The 20,452-nt window shown below is 47.6% G+C and overlaps 1 protein-coding gene across 5 annotated transcripts in view; it reads left to right on the forward strand.

Moving 5' to 3' along the window:
* ttc13 (tetratricopeptide repeat domain 13) overlaps positions 1–20,452 on the forward strand; it is a 95,338-nt gene that overhangs the window by 44,700 nt on the left and 30,186 nt on the right. For all 5 annotated transcript variants that reach the window (XR_011948510.1, XR_011948516.1, XM_072512997.1 and 2 more), the window contains 4 exons: positions 2,556–2,730; positions 16,456–16,612; positions 17,310–17,440; positions 19,860–19,992. Coding sequence is in view for 3 of the 5 variants with exons in the window: in XM_072512997.1 (XP_072369098.1) it covers positions 2,556–2,730; positions 16,456–16,612; positions 17,310–17,440; positions 19,860–19,992 (596 nt within the window). In the remaining 2 variants the exon portion in view is untranslated. The remainder of the gene's footprint in view (positions 1–2,555; positions 2,731–16,455; positions 16,613–17,309; positions 17,441–19,859; positions 19,993–20,452) is intronic.

Here is a 20,452-nt window from a genome sequence, read left to right on the forward strand (position 1 = left end):
AAATCTCCCAAAGCATTCCAGTGCAGACTGAAATGCCTCTTTGGCTGTTGTGACCTTTTGTGACCAGTCTATTTTGGGAGTGGAGTTGTTTCATTCCATGTCGATTGTCTGTGCTGTTATTCTCCCTTGGTGCATGATATTCATCATGGATTACGAGCATATGTACGTTTCAGGCGCAGGAATAGGCTTACTGAAAAAGATCATGGCTGATCTGATTGTAACTTTTCACCTATCCCTCATAACCTTTCATGCCCTTATTTATCAAGAATCTATCTAGCTCTGCCTTATAAACATCCAAAGACTCTGCTTCCACTGCCTTTTGAAGAAGCGAGTTCCAAAGACTCACGACCCTCTGAGAGTGAAAAAATTCTCATCTCTCTTAAATGGGTGACCCATTATTTTTAAACCGTGACCCCCTCAGTCTAGATTCTCCCACAACAGGAAACATCCTCTCTGCATCCATCCTGTCAAGACCCTTCAGGATCTTGTATGTTTCAATTAAGCTGCCTCTTTCTCTTCCAAATTCCAGCAGCTAGAAGCCTAGCCTGTCCAACCTTTCCTCAAAAGACAACTTGCCAATTCCTGGTATTAGTCTAGTAAACCTTCTCCGAACTGCTTCTAATGCATTTACATCTTTCCTTAAATAAGGAGACCAATACTGTGGTCCGGATGTAGTTTCACCAGTGTCCCGGGCAACTGAAGCATAGCCTCCCTACTTTTATATTCAAAATTGGTGTCAACATAAGGCTATGAACGAGGCATAATACATAATACTTTACTAGAGTTTAGATTTATTGGTAAATATCAAAGCCACTAAATCCCCATTTGTTATCGATATGTTGGAAAGTGAAAACCGGCTTTCCAGTTTGGAGATTAAATGAAAACATGTTGTTTGTCTTAAATTGTGATTGACAATGCATTTAAAGTCTGGTGTTAAACACAAAGTCTGTATGTATCTCACCAACAGGAAAAACGGTCACTTCCTTCCTCATTCAACCATCAGAGTGTTGTATGAGTATCAATGTGGTTTTAGCCTCCACAATAGTCCAGCTGGTGAAATTGTGAGTGTACAACCCCCTCCAAACCACTGCACAGCAGTTTGTCCCTGAATTGTTAGTGTGATGCTTAGCAGTGCACCCTGATGCTTTCTATGCTGTACCCTCGACTCTCTTAATCATTGCATCAGCCCTTCTGTTTCTCAATTCCAGTCTCATTAAAAATCTTCATATCCATGTTTCTGAAAATCTGGAACATCTAATTTCCACTGTAGGCATCTCACATGTCTATCTCTGCATTCAGCTGCTTGCTCTGCATATTTCAGCTTTCTTTCCATCTCTTAAAACATTTTTCTAACAAAAAACCATCAGCTCCACTGCTTGCAAATGTTTATCAACTCCGATCACAGATCCATATCTGGCTTGAGGTTGAAGCATGACAGAAGTGTCTGCTTGCCCAAGAGCTGTGAATTTCTTAAGTTTTATGAAAATAGGAATTGAAGAACAATAGATCTATCTATCTTCTGTTCTTCCAAGCAGTTGCTCCTTCACAATCTCTTCTTTGTTGATTAACATTTTTAATCTTCACTTTCTGTTGCATTCCATCTCCAGCACCTAATTATTCTAGCAACCGGTTGTGCTCCAAAGTGACCATGTTCTGCCTACAGATCCATAATGTCAGGTTTGCTTAAGTTGGTAGCATGCCCCCCACTCTTCCCACTGTCAACTCTCCCTGTCCCTGCTTTTCTTTCTTGCCCCACCACCAGTACAGGAACCAAAATTGATCCATTGGCTAAAGATGGCTCCTTGCTATATTTCTGTACTCATTTCTCCTGACTCTGCCACTCCATCCATACAGTTTGTTGATTCTGCTGTTAGTAACCGATTTTGTCTTTCCTTCAGATATTTTATCTGTTTATACTATCTCAATTGGTTTTAGTTCACTGTACTAATTCATGTCTACGTCTTGTCTCCTGCTTATTAAAACGTATTGTCAGTCTATAAATCACCTCCCCCCCCCCCCCTTTCAATTTTAGCTGATTCCAATAATTTTGCATATTAAGTGGTTAATTCTCTCTTCCTTCCATTGTCTCTCTTCCTTCCATTGTCACTTTCTGCATCTGGTGACCTTCCCAACAACACTTAACATTTCTTCACTAATGTGTGCTGTAACTCTTCATGTATGAATGAAGTATGTTTAGGTGCCCATACATCAACGTAAACCATTTGCAGCGCTACCGTATGCTATAGTAGTGTCCAAAAGCCATATTAATTTAACCGAAACACTACATTTTGGAGGCTACATGTCACTTGGCATGTATTCCAACCTTCTTTCTTGGTAACAAATTTTCTTTGGTTTGAATGTCATCCCTGCATGCTTTACCAACTCCTCCATTTTGTCAACACTGCTACTGCCAATTTCTTTGTGTAAGTACAGTGAAGGGGTTAGGGATCAGTTTAATGTTTAAGTATCTATTTCTACAATTACTGCCATAGAATTTATGGAACTTAAGAAATTAACTCAGCAAATATGCTTGGTTTCTGTTTTTAAAAATGTAGGGGTGCCTGCAGTTGGAACCCTACAATGAGGTTTGCCAGTACATGAGAGGCCTGGGCCACGTTGCAATGGGCCAGTTTTATGAGGGAATTAAAGCTCAGACTAAAGTGATGTTAAATGACCCACTTCCAGGTCAGAAGGCAAGTTCGGAGTATCTCAAAGTGAAATACCTCAGAGGTGAGTTGCAATGCTTTAATTCTAATACTTTTTAATAAAAATTTAGAGAACCCAATTCTTTTTTTCCAATTAAGGGGCAAATTAGCATGGCCAATTCACCTATCCTGCACACCTTTTGGGTTGTTGGGGTAAGACCCACACAGCCACGGGGCGAATGTGCAAACTCCTCACAGACAGTAACCCAGGGCCGGGATCAAACCCGTCCTCGGCGCCGAGAGGCCACAGTGCCAACTACTGCGCCATCATATTGCCCCATTAATTTAATACTCTGATGCAAAGGCATACATACTGAAACCATTCTGGGTATTTTGATGGTATTTCTCCCAGCATATTGGAATGCTATACAGATACTGTATTCTGTAATCTTACTGCATAAATTATCTAAATTAATTACTGGCCCATTATATCCATTGAGATTTGTTACATTATAAAATTTGCTTATTCCATTGTTCTTAAGGAATTTGTTACAAATCAAAACACTAAAGCTATTTATACTTTGAGTGGTACTTCCTTAAATAATTCTGTTAAATGTTAACAACTTCTTCAGACCTTTCTCGCCTGCATGAAAGCTCCCTGATTGATGGAAGTAATAGAGAGCAAGATGAGGCAGGAACAGGGGCAAATGACTGGTTGATAACAGAAGTGAGGACCGGGCTAAATACAGAAAGTTCAGAGGGGAAATTAAAAAATCAAGTAAGTGAGGTATCAGGTAAATGAGCAGGAGCTGGCAGCTAATATAAAAGGGAACCCAAAAGCTTTCTATTGGCAATTAAATGGTAGAAGTTAGAAAAAGGACGAAACGGGCTTATTATGGACCAAAAGATGGATCTACGCCTGGTGGCAGAGGGCACGTTGAGTAGTTTGCATCTATCTTTACCAAGGCAGGAGAGGTTGCCAAAGTCACAGTGAAAGAGTCGGTATTTGGATGAACGAAGAATTGGTAAAAAGAGGTTATTAGATGACTGGCTGTACATAAACTTGATATTCGTCAAGCCTGGATTAGATACGTCCAAAGATATGCAGGGAAATGAGGCTGGAAATTGAGGAGTCTCTGGCCATAATCTTCTGATCTTTCTCAGAGACACTGTTGGAACCAGAGGACTGGAAATAGCATATGCTTCTCACCCTTGTTAAGAAAATGATGGAAGGATAAACCCAGCAACTGCAGTCAGTCAATTTAACCTCAGTGATGGGAGAGCTTTTAAAACTATCATCTCAGACAACATTTGCAATCACTTGGATAGGTGTAGATTAATTAGGGAAAACCAATACTAATTTGTTAAGGGCAAATTGAGCTTAATTAACTTGATTTGAGTTTCTTGGTGAGGTACGAGAGAGGATTAATGAGGGTAATGTAAATGATGTGTATATGAACACCAAAAGGCATTTGATGAAGTGTCATGTAATAGATTTGGCTGAATGTTAAAGCCCATGAAATAGAAGGGGAAGTTGCAAAATGGATATGAAGTTGAAATGAATTTGAGGAGGGGCTGAGTTCTGTGTTTGATAGATATTCTGTGTTTTTCCATGCGGTGGATGTGGCACCCTTTTGTTGATCGAGTGGCAGGTTCTTCTCATTGGTTTGTGTTGACATGTTGCCTCTGAGGTTTGGGGTTTGGTTTGGATTTTGATCTTAGATTACCAAAGGGTTAGTTCTGATGCCTCTTGTTTTCCCTTCCTTCTTCCTCCGCTTGGGCAGCCCTGAAGGTTGAATCTTCCACTGGGTCTCTCTCTCTTTGCTTCACCCTCAAACTACCAGAATGTGAAATTTGGTGTTGGCATATGGTGAAGTTGGATTGGTAGTGGTGATCTGGCTGCGTCAGGGTGGGACTGCTTGGGGTACTTCTGCAACGGTGGTCGTTTTGCGTTGGTTTGCGTGTTCCTTCTCTGGGGTTTTCTTTTCTTGTTTTTTTCTTCTCATCCAAACAAGCTTGGTGCTGGCTTGTTTCCTGGTCAGGCTCACTTGATGGGGTGGACGCCCTGGTGGTGCCGAGAAGGAAGGAGTCAGCCCTCCCTCCCAGGACACCCAATTCCTCCTCTTCTCTGGATGGGGCCCCCTTTCTGCTGGGACCGGAATGATTGTCTTTATCCTAGTCCTGTGCTTGATGGGTAGCCTGTGGTTCCACTGGAGGGTGAGTTGTCGCCTAGTGAGTCTAGTGGCTTATTCCCATTGGTGGGTGTTTCAAAGGTGCTGCGGTGGCTCAGGCCTCTGTTGGGTCCTGAGCTCTTGTTATCTGTCGGGTCAGTTCTGATACTTCTTGACTTTCTTTCTTCCTCTTCTTTAACAGGGGACTCTTGGTTTGAGAGTAAGTTGGCTATGTTGCTACCTCTCTTCACAATTATATGGAATGATATTGTTTCTGCTCTGGGTCAGGTTAGATTGCGTGGCGGAATATACGTGTACTCCCCTTAGAACTGGGTTTTTTGTGTATTTCTTTTGTGTTTGTAGAGTTGGGTATGTTGAATCCACTCATGACTTCTACATGGGTGCAGGTGGGTCTGATATCTGAAAGAGATGGCATGGTGCCGATGTCGAATTATGATGTTGTTTCTCCTGTTTCATTCTGTACTCTAGTATGCCAAGTTGTTTTCCTTTCCTCTTCATGCTATGGTATTATTTTGTAACTTTGTTCTAAAATGTAAGATTCTAATGAATATATATATTTTTTAAAAGACATGGGATCTTAAGCTCTTTAAGTGGAAGCATAGAGTTCAAAAGCTGAGACGTTAAGACTTCCGGTAGCGGCCATGACCAGCTAGGTCGCATACACGGCAGCTCCCGCCGGGATCGGGATTTCGGGCCGTTAAACGGGGCGGCGGCAGCACTTGAAGGGCGGGTACCGGCGTGGGAACGGACACTGTAGAGGTTCCCCCTGGTGCTGTATGGAGGGAACCAGGAGCAGGGCCGTCAAACGAGCAATTGCAGGGAGGAAGACAGAGCGGTTCCGGGAGGACAAAATGGCAGCCGGCGCGGATCGAGAAGCATGGGCCAAGGAGCAGCAGGACTTTTTGAGGAGCTGTTTCGCGGAACTAAAATCGGAGATGCTGGCCCCTATGAAGGCCTCCATGGAAAAGATGGTAGAGGTCCAGAAGGCGATCAAAGAGGTGGAGAGGAAGGTGTCTGAGAACGAGAACGAGATCCTGGGCCTGGCGATCAGGGTGGAGGCGCACGAGGCCTTACACAAGAGATGGCAGGAGAGGCTGGATGACCTCGAATATAGGTCTCGGAGTCACAATCTGCAGATCCTGGGCCTCCCTGAGGGGGCGGACGCGAGCGGGTGGAGGGACTGGGGGCCCCGATTGAGTTGGAGGAGGTAGTCGGGCAAGGCCCCGGGTCCGGATGGCTTCCCTGTAGAATTTTATAAGAAGTTCTCGGAGCTACCGAGCCCACTCCTGCTCAGAACCTTTAACGAGGCAAAGGAGAGAGGAACCCTCCCCCCGACGATGTCGCAGGCATTGATCGCGCTCATTTTGAAGGCGATGGATTCGCTCCAGTGTGGGTCCGACAGGCCGATATCGCTCCTGAATGTAGATGCCAAAATGCTGGCAAAGATTTTGGCCACCAGAATAGAGGATTGTGTCCTGGGAGTGATTGAGGAGGACCAGACAGGTGTCGTTAAGGGCAGGCAACTGGACACAAATGTGAGGAGGCTCCTGATTATTATTATGATGCCCTCGGAGGGACACACACGCAGAAGTAGTGGCTGCAATGGATGCGGAGAAGGCCGTTGACAGGGTGGAGTGGGACTGTGGGAAGTGTTAGGTAGTTTATGATTCGGGAAGGGATTCATAGGGTGGGTCAAGCTACTGTATCAGGCCCCCATAGCGAGTGTGTCCACGAACCGGCTGAGGTCGGAGTATTTCAGGTTGCACCGAAGGATGAGGCAGGGGTGCCCCCTGTCCCCGCTACTATTTGCACTGGCAATTGAGCCGTTGGCCATAGCGCTGAGGACTTCAAGGAACTGGAGGGGGCTGATTTGTGTGTGGGGGGGGGGAGCACCGGGCTTCTCTCCACGTGGGTGACCTGTTGTTGTATATTTCGGACCCGCTGGAGGGGATGGGGGAGGTCATGCGGATACTGGGGGACTTTGGGAGCTTCTCAGGATACATGTTGAACGTGAGGAAAAGTGAGCTGTTTGTAATCCACGCTAGGGGCCAGGAGGAGAGACTGGGGGATCGTTCGCTCAAGATAGTGGAGAGGAGCTTTCGATATTTAGGTATACAGGTGGCTAGGAACTGGGATGCCCTACACAGGCTCAACTTATCTCGGCTGGTAGAGCAGATGGAGGGAGACTTTAAAAGGTGGGACATGCTTCCGCTTTCCCTGGCGGGAAGAGTGCAGACTGTGAACATGACGGTTCTTCCCAGATTCCTGTTCTTTTTCCAGTGCCTTCCCGTTTTTATCCCCAAATCCTTTTTCAAGCGGGTGAGCAGCATTATCACGGGATTTGTGTGGGCAAATAAAACCCCGCGAGTCAAAAGGTTATTCTTGGAGTGTAGCCGGGGCAGGGTTGGCACTGCCGAACCTCTACAGCTACTATTGGGCGGCGAATGTGGCCATGATTAGGAAGTGAGTCATGGAGGAGGGGTCGGCGTGGGGGCGGCTAGAGGCGGCGTCATGTAAAGGCAACAGCCTAGGGGCACTAGTAACGGCACCGCTGCCGTTCTCGCCGGCGTGATGCATCACAAGCCTGGTGACGGCGGCACTGAGGGTCTGGGGTTTGTGGAGGAGGCACAGGAAGGAGGAGGGGGCCTCAGTTTGGACCCCGATACGGAACAACCATAGATATGCTCCGGGCAGGATAGATGGGGGGTTTCAAGGCTGGTTTAAGGCAGGCATTAGAAGGATGGGGGACCTGTTTATAGATAGGATTTTCCCCAGCGTGCAGGCGCTGGAGGAGAAGTTCGGCCTGCCCCCGGGAAATGCTTTCAGATACCTCTAGGTTCGGGACTTTCTCATGAAACAGGTGGGGACATTTCTGCTGTTACGCCCTCACCCCCTCGAAGTATACAGGACAGGGTTGTGTCTGGCATCTGGGTAGGGGAGGGGAAGGTGTCGGACATTTATCAGGAGCTGCAGGAGGCGGAGGAAGCCTCAGTGGAGGAGCTGAAGGGCAAGTGGGAGGAGGAGCTGGATGAGGGCCTGTGGGCTGATGCCCTGGGCAGGGTGAATTCGTCTGCATCATGTGCCAGGCTCAGTTTGATTCAGTTCAAGGTGGTGCCCGGGCTCACATGACAACGGCAAGAATGAGCAAGTTTTTTGGGGTACAGGACAGGTACGCGAGATGTGCAGGGAGTCCGGCGAACCATGCCCATATGTTCTGGGCATGCCCGGCGCTTAAAGCATTCTGGCAGGGGTTTGCGAGGGTGATGTCCAGGATTTTGGATAGATGGGTGAAGTCGAGTCCAACAATAGCGATATTTGGGATGTCGGAGGATCTGGGAGTGCAGGTGGCGAAAGAGGCTGAGGTGTTGGCCTTTGCCTCCCTGGTAGCCCGGAGGCGGAGCTTGTTAATGTGGTGGGACTCAAAACCCCCGAATGTGGAGACTGGGTTAGCGAAATGGCTGGGTTTCTCAGCCTGGAGTGAATAAAGTTTGCCCTGAGAGGGTCCTTGATGGGGTTCTCCCGGCGGTGGCAACCTTTCCTTGACTTTCTAGGGGAGCAGTAAAGTGCCAGCCGCAGCGGCAAGGGTGGGGGGGGCTCAGGTGGGGGGACTTGTTGATGTGTTTTTTCGTTTTGTATAATGATAGCAGCCACCTTGTTTTGTTTTGTTAAATATTTTTCGTTTACTGTTCTTTTTTTTTTGTTATGTCAAAATCCTGGTTGAAAAAACCTTTTAATAAAAATAATTTTTAAAAAAGCACAAGTTATTTTTAAGAATTTTTTTTTAAATTAAAGGTTTTCATAAAATATCAATAACAAAATGAAAAAAGAACTCAACAGGGTTAAGTACAAAACACAATCTAGAAAAGCAACCCCCCCATACCCCCCCTGCACATGAATAATAAATTAACATTAACACCCCGACTTAACACAGCAGGTATATACACCCCCTCACACCCTTCAGTGTAAATACCAAAAAATAATAAAGTAAACCCCCCCCCCCCCCCCCCCCCCCCCCGAACTGCTGCTGCCATTGACCGATGTCTATCGTTCTGCCAGGAAGTCTAAGAACGGTTGCCACTGCCTAAAGAACCCTTGTACCGACCCTCTCAAGGCGAATTTCACCCTCTCCAATTTTATGAACCCTGCCATATCACTGATCCAGGATTCCACGCTTGGGGGCCTCGCATCTTTCCACCGAAGAAGAATCCTTCGCTGGGCTTCCAGGGACGCAAAGGCCAGAATTCCGGCCTCTTTCACCTCCTGCACTCCCGGCTCCTCTGCCACCCCAAATATTGCGAGCCCCCAGCCCGGTTTGACCCTGGATCCTACCACCCTCGACACCGTCCTCGCTACGCCCTTCCAAAATTCTTCCAGCGCTGGGCATGCCCAGAACATATGGGTGTGGTTTGCTGGGCTCCCTGAGCACCTAACACATCTGTCCTCGCCCCCAAAAAACTGGCTCATCCTTGTCCCGGTCATGTTTGCCCTGTGCAGCACCTTAAACTGTATGAGGCTGAGCCTCGCGCACCATGAGGAAGAGTTCACCCTCCCCAGGGCCTCTGCCCACATCCCTTCCTCAATTTCCTCTCCCAACTCCTCCTCCCACTTACATTTTACCTCCACCACCGAGGCCTCCTCCTCCTCCTGCATCACCTGGTAAGTTCCCGAGATCTTCCCCACTCCCACCCACCCCTCCGAGAGCACCCTGTCCTGTACTGTGTGTGGCAGTAGCCGTGGGAATTCCTCCACCTGCCGTCTGGCAAACGTCCTTACCTGTAAGTACCTGAAGGTATTCCCCGGGGGGAGCCCGTACTTCTCCTCCAGCTCACGCAGGCTCGCGAACTTCCCGTCCACAAACAGGTCCCCCAACTTTCGTATCCCTGCCCTGTGCCACCCCGCAAACCCTCCACCTGCTCTTCCAGGGGCGAACCGGTGGTTCCCCTGGAATGGGGTCCACGCCGAGGCCCCAAATCCCCCCCCCCCCCCCCCCGGTGCCGCCTCCACTGCCCCCAAAATTTGAGGGCAGCCGCCACCACCGGGCTTGTGGTATACCTCCTTGGAGGGAGCGGCAGCGTTGCCAGTGCCCCCAGACTCGTACCCACACAAGACGCCGTCTCCAGCCTCTTCCATGCAGCCTCCTCCCCCTCCATCACCCACTTGCGCACCATTGTCGCATTGGCGGCCCAGTAGTATCCACAGAGGTTGGGCAGCCCCAGTCCCCCCCCTATCTCTACTCCGCTCCAGGAACACCCTTCTCACCCTCCGAGTCCCTCGCGCCCACACAAACCCCATTATACTCCTGTTAACCCGCCTGAAAAAAACCTTCGGGATAAACATGGGGAGGCACTGGAACAGGAACAAAAACCTTGGGAGCACCGTCATTTTGATTGACTGCACCCTACCCGCCAAGGACAGCGGCAACGCATCCCACCTCTTGAACTCCTCCTCCATTTGCTCCACCAGCCTTGTAAAGTTAAGCCTATGCAGGGCCCCCCAGCTCCTGGCCACCTGAACCCCCAAATACCTGAAGCTCCTCTCCGCCCTTTTTAGTGGGAGCTCGCCAATCCCCCTCTCCTGGTCCCCTGGATGAACTACGAACAGCTCACTCTTCCCCATGTTGAACTTGTACCCCGAAAAGTCCCCGAATTCCCGAAGAATCCTCATTACCTCCGGCATTCCTCCCACCAGGTCCGCCACATACAGCAGCAGGTCGTCCGCATAAAGTGACACCCTATGCTCCTCACCACCCCGCACCAACCCCCTCCAGTTCCTTGACTCCCTCAGTGCCACAGCCAGGGGTTCAATCACCAGTGCGAAGAGCAGGGGGGACAAGGGACACCCCTGTCTCGTCCCTCGGTGCAACCGAAAGTACTCGGACCTCCTCCTGTTTGTGGCCACACTCGCATTGGGACCTCATACAACAGCCTCACCCACCTGACAAACCCCTCCCCAAACCCAAACCTCTTCAGCACCTCCCACAGGTACCCCCACTCTAACCTATCGAAGGCTTTCTCAGCGTCCATCGCCACCACTATCTCCGCCTCCCCCTCCCTCGCCGGCATCATGATAACGTTCAAAAACCTCCGCACATTCGCGTTCTTCGTGTCTCCCCTTCATAAACCCCGTCTGGTCTTCATGGATGATCTGCGGCACACAATCCTCAATCCTCGTGGCTAAGACCTTCGCCAGCACCTTGGCATCTACATTTAGCAAGGAAATAGGTCTGTAAGACCCACATTGCAGGGGATCCTTGCCCCGCTTCAGGATCAAGGAGATCAGTGCCCGGGACATCGTCGGGGGCAAAGCCCCCCCTCCCTTGCCTCATTAAAGGTCCTGACTAACAGCGGGCCCAACAGGTCCATATATTTTTTATAGAATTCGACCGGGAAACCGTCCGGCCCCGGTGTCTTCCCCGCCTGCATGCTTCCTATCCCTTTGATCAGCTCCTCCAGCCCAATCGGGGCCCCCAATCCCGCCACCAGTCCCTCTTCCACCTTTGGAAACCTCAATTGGTCCAGGAAGCGGCCCATCCCTCCCTCCGCCCGTGGGGGCTCTGATCTGTACAATTCCACGTAAACGTCCCTGAAGACCCCATTGATGCCAACCCCACTCCGCACCACACTCCCTCCCCTGTCCTTAACTCCCCCAATCTCCCTAGCTACGTCCCGTTTCCGAAGCTGAAGCGCCAGCATCCGGCTTGCCTTTTCCCGATACTCTTAAATCGCCCCCTGGGCCTTCCTCCACTGCACCTCCGCCTTCCTGGTGGTCACCAGGTCGAATTCGGCCTGGAGGCTGCGCCTCTTCCTCAACAATCCTTCCTTGGGCTCCTCCGCATACCTCCTGTCCACCCTCACCATCTCCCCCACCAGCCTCTCCCTCTCCCTCCGCTCCTTGTGGGCCCAAATGGAGGTCAGCTCTCCCCTCACCACCGCCTTCAGTGCCTCCCATACCATCCCCACTCGGACCTCCCCGTTGTCGTTGGACTCCAAGTACCTCTCTATACTTCCTCAGACCCGCTCGCTCGCCTCCTCATCCGCCAACAGCCCCACCTCCAAGCGCCACAACGGGCGCTGGTCCCTCTCCTCCCTCATCTTCAACTTCAAGTCCACCCAATGCGGGGCGTGGTCCGAAATGGCTATTGCCGAATACTCAGTATCCTCTACACCCTCGCCAACTAGCCATGACCCCCTCCTCGGCCAGTCCCACACCCGGCCCGTTCCCCACAGCGGCATACCCCCGTCTCGACCCGCCCCCCCCCCCCCCAACTCACTCCAGCTCCTCCTTGACCATAGCAGCAGCAACTCTATTCCCCCCCCCCCCCCCGGGCTAGGACCCATCCTAGCTGATTTACTCCTCTCCTCTCTCCCCCCCCCCCCCCCCCCCCCCCTCACCACCACCCCCATTGCACTTCCGCAAGTCAGCTGACTCCTGCTGACCCCGGCCACTCCCGCCTTTCCTTCGACTCCTCCCATTGTGTGGCACACCCTCCTCTCCCGTTCCCCATCCATAGGCTCTCCCTCCACCCACTTCCGTTCTAAGTGCGGAAAACAACCCTAGCTTCCCGGCCCCGACCCTCCAGTCTTCAGCGTGGGAAAAAGCCCGCGCTTTCCACCTGCTCGGCCCCGCCACTCACCTACCCGGCCCCGCCACAAAAGCACTGAAGTTATGATGATAAATCTCTGGTTCAGCTTCAGTTGGAGTATTGTATCCAATTCCTGGCACCACACTTTAGGAAGGTTGTGAATCCTTTAGAGAGGGTGCAGAAAATAGTCACGAGAATTGTTCCAGGAATGAGAGATTGCTTTATGTAGGTAGGGCTGGAAAAACGTGGGTATCTCTGCTTGGAGAATTGAGAGACAACTTTATTGAAAGATTCACAAGCATGAGTCTAGATAGAGCAGAGGGAGAAACGGTCCCACTGGCAGAATGTTCAAGAACCAGAATATAAGGTGGTTCGCAAAAAAAACCCAACACCATGAAGAAAAAGTTTCTTTAATTCAGCAAGTGATCTGGAGTGGACTACCTGGGAGTGTGGTGGAGGCAAATGCAGGTCTGGCTTTCAAAAGAATTGGATAAGCCGCTGAAAAGAGACAATTTGTAGGACTCTGGGACTAGCCAAGTTGCTCTTTCAGAGATAGAAACAGAAAATGCTGGAAAAGCTAAGTAGGCCTGGCAGTAGCTGTGGATAGAGAAACAGAGTTAATGTTTCAAGTCCATATGACCCTGCAGAACTTACTTTTGTATTGCTCTTTCAGAGAGTTGGCTGTAACCATTCTATATTTTCCTATGTAGCTACTGAGCATGTGCAGATGAGCAATTGTTTTTTGTCTTTAACTTCATTTCCAAATTATCCCCTCCGTCACATTTTGGTGGAGATTGAACATTGTCAGCTGTGGACTGATCATTGAATACAAGAGATTAGCATCTTGTTTTGGTTAAATTATCTACTTCATGCTAGTTTTCAATGTTCTCTCCTGACTTTTTTTCAATTGTCATCCTTTATTTCCTCTCAATTGTTTATGCCAGTTTTTCTCTGCTCCTTTCTCCTGAAAGCAGTTTCATGGCCGTCAGTTACCATCCTGTAATTCACCCTAGTGGCCATCACTTGTGTATAAATGTTGGCACATGTAGTGCTCAGCAGTACCACCACAGACCGAGCCGGTCGGGTCCTAAAGGACATAGCTGCTAGACTGAGACTGCAACAGGTGGTGAGGGAACCAACAAGAGAGATAAACATACTTGACCTCATCCTCACCAATCTGCCTGCTGCAGATGCATCTGTCCATTACAGTATTGGTAGAAGTGACCAACGCATAGTCCTTGTGGGAACAAAGTCCAGTCTTCACATTGAGGATACCCTCCATCGTGTTGTGTGGCACTACCACCGTGCTAAATGGGTAGACGTCGAACAGATCTAGCAACTCCAGACTGGACATCCATGAGGCGCTGTGGGCCATCAGCAGCAGTAGAATTGTATTCAACCACAATCTGCAACCTCATAGCCTGGCATATCCCCCACTCTGTTACCACCAAGCCAGGAGATCAATCCTAGTTCAATGAAAAGTGCAGGAGAGCAAGCCAGGAGCAACACCAGGCATACCGCAAAATGTGGTGTCAGCCTGGTGAAGTTACAACACAGGACTACTTGTGTGCCAAACAGCAAGTAATAGACCGAGCTAAGCGACTCCACAGCAAATGCATCAGATCTAAACTCTGCAGTCCTGCCACATCCAGCCATGAATGGTGGTGGACAATTAAACAACTCACTGGAGGAGGAGGCTCTACAAATATACCCATCCTCGATGATGGAGGAGCCCAGCACATCTGTGAAAAAGACCATGCTGAAACATTCGCAACCATCTTCAGTCAGAAGTGCCAAGTGAATGATCTATCACAGGCCCTCAGCATCACAGATGTCAGTCTTCAGCCAATACGATTCACTCCACGTGATATCAAGAAACGGCTGAAGGAACTAGAAACTGCAAAGGCTATGGGTCCTGACAATATTCCGGCAATAGTACTGAAGACTTGTGCTCCGGAACTTCCCACACTCCTAGCCAAGCTGTCCCAGTACAGCTGCAACACTGGCATCTCCTTGGCAATGTGGAAAATTGTCCAGGTGTATCCTGTACACAAGAAACAGGACAAATCCAACCCAGCCAACTATCGTCCTATCCGTCTACTCTCTATCATCAGCAATGTGATGGAAGGAGTCATCAACAGTGTTATCATACAGCACCTACTCAGCAATAACCTGCTCACAGACACTCAGTTTGTGCTCCGCCAGGGCCACTCAGCTCCTGACCTCATTACGACCTTGGTTCAAACATGGGCAAAAGAGCTGAATACCAGAGATGAGGTGAGAGTGACTGCCCTTGACATCAAGGCGGCATTTGACTGAGTTTGGCATCAAGGAGCCCGAGGAAAACTGGAGTCAGTGAGAATCAGGGGAACTCTGTTGGCTGGAGTCATACCTGGCACAAAGGATGATGGCTGGAGGTCAATCATCTCGGCTCCAGCACATCAGGGTAGTGTCCTAGGCCCAACCATCTTCAGCTGCTTCATAAATGACCCCTTCCACAATAAGATCAGAAGTGGGGATTTTCACAGATGATTGCACAATGTTCAGCCCTTCTGATAATGGAGCAGTCCATGTCCAAATGCAGCAAGACCTGGACAATATCCAGGCTTGGGCTGACAAGTAGCAAGTTACATTTATGCCACACAAGTGCGAGGCAACGATCACCTCCCACAAGAGAGGATCTAACCATTCCCCCTTGACATTCAATAGCATTACCTCCTGGTCTTCTCTCTCTCCCCCCCCCCCCCCCCCCGCGGCAACCTGCCCACCATCTATAAGGCACAAATCAGGAGTGTAATGGAATACTCTCCACTTGCCTTGGATGAGTGCAGCTCCAACAACACTCAAGAAGCTTGACACCATCCAGGACTAAGCAGCCCGCTTGATCGCTACCCCTTCCACAAACACCGAAGAACAGCGGTAGCTGTGTGTACCTTCTTAAAGATGCACTGCATGAACTAGCCAGGGTTTCTTATGCAGCACTTTCCAAACCAAAGAGCACCAGCAACTAGAAGGACAAGAGCAGCAGATACCTGGGAACCCCACCACCTGGAGGTTCCCCTCTAAGTCACCACCCCGACTTGGAAATATATCGCCGCTCCTTCACTGTCGCTGGGTCAAAATCCTAGAACTCCCTGCCTAATAGCACAGTGGGTGTACCTACACCTCATGGACAGCAACGGTTCAAGAAAGCAGCTCACCACTATCTTCTGAAAGGCAACTAGGGTTGGGCAATAAATGCTGACCTAACCAGCAACACCCACATCCCATAAATGAATTTAAAAAAAACATGTAATTCCACGAAGGGTTGCTTGAGAGCCGTTGGCAATAGGAACCCTGTTGGATTTTTTTTTCTTCTTAGCCTGGCGTATTGAGATTAATTATGTTTCCCTTGCAAAGCCATTTCGAAATTGGGACATTCTTGATCTATGTAGATCACTGCGCCATCAGGGTAGTGGCGTTTTGTTGCTTCTTAACATATAATAGCTGCTGCTGTTTCTCCTAGTCCTACTTTGTCCCTTTTTGTGCCACACATGATCCCTGAGATCGGAAGAGGGCTGGCAGGCCTCTGCCAATACCATGAGCTGTGCAAGCGTACACAGCAGTGCTTCTTTGTCTGACTTTTCTTTTCTCTCTACTCCATCCTTTATGATGAGCACTTGTTTGATATTTCTGCACAGCAACACAGCTGAGGTTAAACTTGCTGTGTGTGCAAACCTACTCCTTCATGGAATCATAGACTAGCACAGCAGAGAAGGTAGCTGTTCAGCCCCTCATGCCTGCGCTCATCATAGTTTGTTGGAATGTCATGAGTGCTGTTAAAGTTACCACTCCACTGGTGCTCTTCATTGCAGGTGAAATTGCAGTAGAGGGTGTTAACACAAGTTTCAGCAAAGCCTGTTGCGGCATTTAGTAATCAGTAATGCATCCATTAATGCATTACATGGGCTGGAATTTTGTGGGAAATCTGAACATGTTTTGAATTAGCGTGGAAGCTTTTCTAAGCACTTTGCATATTGCTCCTAACCCTTTGCAGAATATTCACGTTACTTACATGCACATCTCGATCTGTCGGTGACGGAGTACAATATAGACCTTGACCTTCCTGGAAATTTCAAGGATCACTGGGCCAAAAACCTTCCCTTCCTTATAGAAGACTATGAAGAACAACCAGGATTGCAGCCTCACATAAAGTGAGTTTGATTTTAAAACTAAAATTGCTGCTGTGTATTGTCAAGCTATTGGTTCTTTTCTGCTTCCTCAGTCAGACTTTGTACTGGGTGTATATGATGTTTCAGGGTTCAGCTGTTTGGGATGGTGAGGGGTACCTATTGCAAGGGATTGAAATCAATTAATAACCTGTGTCTTAGAAGAATTGAAAGAAATTTTCAGAGCACCATTAAAACATGCTAAGGAAATCAAGATACAGTGATTCAGTATTTCAACTAGAGGCTGTGAGCATTGAGGTTATGCGGCTTGAAGGGACATGAATGTGGACGGGATGGATTTATTGCAGCTTATTTAGAATAGGATTTTTAGGACGTTCCATGAATGCTCAATGAAGAGAGTTAGTGCAGAGTGAAGTTTTGCCAATCCGGAGATCCTATGTTCCAAATGTGCGAAGTAAATACACAAATGGTGTTGGCATTCCTGACTTGGAAAGAAAATGTATTAATAAAATATGCTGTCCCTGATGCTGGAACTTCGGAAAGCTGTCAATGTCTCGGTGAGGGGAGGGGATCATTTGATTTGGCGAAAATAAAGAAAAAAATGGCTCTTTTGATCACAGCTTGCGATTCCCAAAAGTTCATTTATTTTGATGTTTTTGTACTTAGCAACTTCCTGTATATGCTCTGCCTGATTGCAAAGTTGTGTTTTTGTTCATCACAGGGATGTTCTACCTCAAAAGTTTGAAAGCTATAGTGTAGAGGTCCAAGAGCTCATTTGCACAGCAGATCGCTTGGGTTCTCTTATGCAATATGACACACCTGGCTTTCTTCCAAACAAAAGAATACATAGAGGTAAGCTGCAGGATGCTTGATCTGAGGAAGTGTGTTTCAGAATATTCTGATGTGCTCTTTGAACCACGTCGGACCCCACTCGTTTGCACTTGGGTCTGCTCCAGCTCTTGAACATTTCGTACCCCTTGTAACAACGAAAGCAAAAGATGCAGGAGGTGGCCATTTGGCCGTTTCATCCTGCTGCACTAATCGAGAAGATCATAGCTGATCTCCAACCTTAAACCCACTTTCTTGCATTATCTCTAATACCTTATTTCCTTCGTAACCAAAAATCTCTTGTCTTGTGTATAATTCAGCGACTGAGCATCAACAACTACCTGGAGTGGAAAATTCCAAAGGCTCCCAACTCAGTCAAGGCATTTTTGTTTATCTCAGTCTTCGTTGCTGCAGTCAACTGCAAAAAACCAAGTTGCAATTTTTAAATTCTGTGGGTGTAGTGGGACCGTTGAGTTTCATTGGTAGAAAAGGCTCATCATATCTTTTTTGTCTCACTGGAATACTCTTGTCAGTCAGGCTGATGAGCAATATGTTAATGAGCACCTGACATCTTCCAATTTGAGTGAACAGCTGCATGTAGTAGTGACCGTTAAATTCATGTATTCATTTGTAGCGTCTCCTTCAAAGTGTGCAAGATGATGACATGCAGCAAATCCAGTTTCTCCTTTTAAAAAAATATTTGCTGCATTGCCCAGGCATGACTTTTGGAGGCTGAGAGGCCGAGCATCTGAGCTCCCACCCCACCATCTCCCAAACACTACCTAATTCGATTGCAAGAGTTGCTGGAAAGGGCTGGCTTGAAAGAAATACCGGCCCCCTAATGGAACTGCACTCCGACTTCAGTTTGGGTTACTTGCACCCACCGTTAACTGTGTTGTTGTGCGTGTTAAAGGTGGCAGCCAGCGGGGCCTGGGCCATTGTTTCCTCACCCGGCAAGATTAACTGCTTCTTGAGGCAGCTCCAGTAGAGAATCTCAGTGCCCTGGTGGGCCAGGCCGAGGACCCTACCACCTCAGCTTCTATCTCCTCTTCCCCAACCTCAGCAATAAGAGGAACACTTATTGAAATATTTGCTGTGTACAGGTGTGGTCAATGTCTCGTGTTTTTTAATGAACAGTTTTCAGTGCCTAACATCACGGTACACTAATGTACAATGGCACCCTCTGCAGTTTGTGAACAGAATATTTTGATAGACCCATTTAGCCCAAAAATTCTGTCTGGCCTTACATAGAACCTAGAACATACAGTGCAGAAGGAAGCCATTCGGCCCATCGAGTCTGCACCGACCCACTTAAGCCCTCACTTCCACCCTATCCCCGTAACCCAATAATCCCCCCTAACCTTTATTTTTTGGTCACTAAGGGCAATTTATCATGGCCAATCCATCTAACCTGCACGTCTTTGGACTGTGGGAGGAAACCGGAGTACCTGGAGGAAACCCACGCAGGAGACGTGGGTTCACTGGGAGAACGTGCAGACTCCGCACAGACAGTGACCCACAGGGTATCGAACCTGGGACCCTGGCGCTGTGAAGCCACAGTGCTATCCACTTGTGCTACCATGCTGCCCTTGTGCTACCGTGCTGCCGCCTTGTTTCTAACCATCCACACTTGCAGTAACGTCCTACTGGTGAAATGTACTTTTTGTTGAATCCTTGTCATCAAGACCTCTTCAGTTCCTACGATCATGAATTTTGTAAATCCAAAAAAGACTAATCTCTTTTTGTGTGTATTTCATTTAAAAAAAAAAAAAAACGACAATATTTTGTCTTCACATAATTGGATTTCAATCTTTGATTGGCGTTCTTACCAAAGGTCTGACCTTGGCTGTTTTGAGTTTTAATTCTGTACGATTAATAATTATTTGTTTAATGGTGGCAGAGGGAATGTGTAACTTTTGGTTTACAGTGATTGCACTCTTCTAGAACGTTCTTTATTGTGGACATATCCCTTCTGAATGCTCAATCAAATATTGTAAAGTGACAGCACAAGTTCTTGTTGAATCTTCAGAAGACACCGAAGAAAAAAGCTTGCTGAATATCACCGAATATTGTATAGAATGCACGGTGGACTTAACCTGGGTACCCGGATTGGTGCACCATCTGATACATTAACTGATCTCAACTTGGGTAGTTGCATTTGAGCCTTTGAGCAGAGGATGTCATGTGGAAGAAATCACTGGGTTTCCAATTGCTTAAAAACGACCATTTCTTAAAAAGCGGAGATGATGGACTAAGATCAAGCTTGGATGGGAGGGCTCCTACAGTTGAATAGTTACCAACACTTTCATTTTAGCTTCACGTGTGAAAGGTGTGTAATGCAGAAGATTTGGAACTAAGGAATAAAATACACAATAAAAAAAGCTGTGAATAGTTCTACTGAATGTGTTTTGTTTTAATTTACAACTATTTTGTGTCTCTGCAGCTATGGGACTTGCAACATTAGAAATTATGCAGGTTGTGCATCGAGCATGGTCAAATTCAAAAATTCGTGTGAATGGCAAAACCAGATTGATGCAGTGGAAGGACATGTTTGATATTGCTGTGAAATGGAGGAGGTAATGGCATACTGAGATGATAGAATTTTAAATGACAAGGCAGATGTACCTTTGTAATCTTTCCAGCACAACATATTTTTCATTGCCCACAACAAAATATACTTGTGACTAAATAACTATAGCCGTGAACTATGTTAAAATCCAAGCATACAAACAACAGTTGAATCTGGAAGCCTGTTGTTGGATTATTGGCCAATTTTAGCATGAATTGTTGAATCCATAATACAAATTCTATCATTTGGTGTTGTCATCGCTCTACACGTTTGATGGACAATATAGCAATGCTCTTGGTTTGCTCAAGGAATCCTATTTTATAGCTCTTTATTTTTTCAGTGTTGTACCTCATGTAGGGGTATGCATTAAGATGAGGATTTTAATCTTTATTATTGTCACAAGTAGGCTTACATTAACACTGCAATGAAGTTACTGTGAAAAGCCCCTAGTTGACACATTCCGGCGC

The sequence above is a fragment of the Scyliorhinus torazame genome, chromosome 1, assembly GCF_047496885.1.
Source record: "Scyliorhinus torazame isolate Kashiwa2021f chromosome 1, sScyTor2.1, whole genome shotgun sequence".
Classification (NCBI taxonomy): Eukaryota; Metazoa; Chordata; class Chondrichthyes; order Carcharhiniformes; family Scyliorhinidae; genus Scyliorhinus; species Scyliorhinus torazame.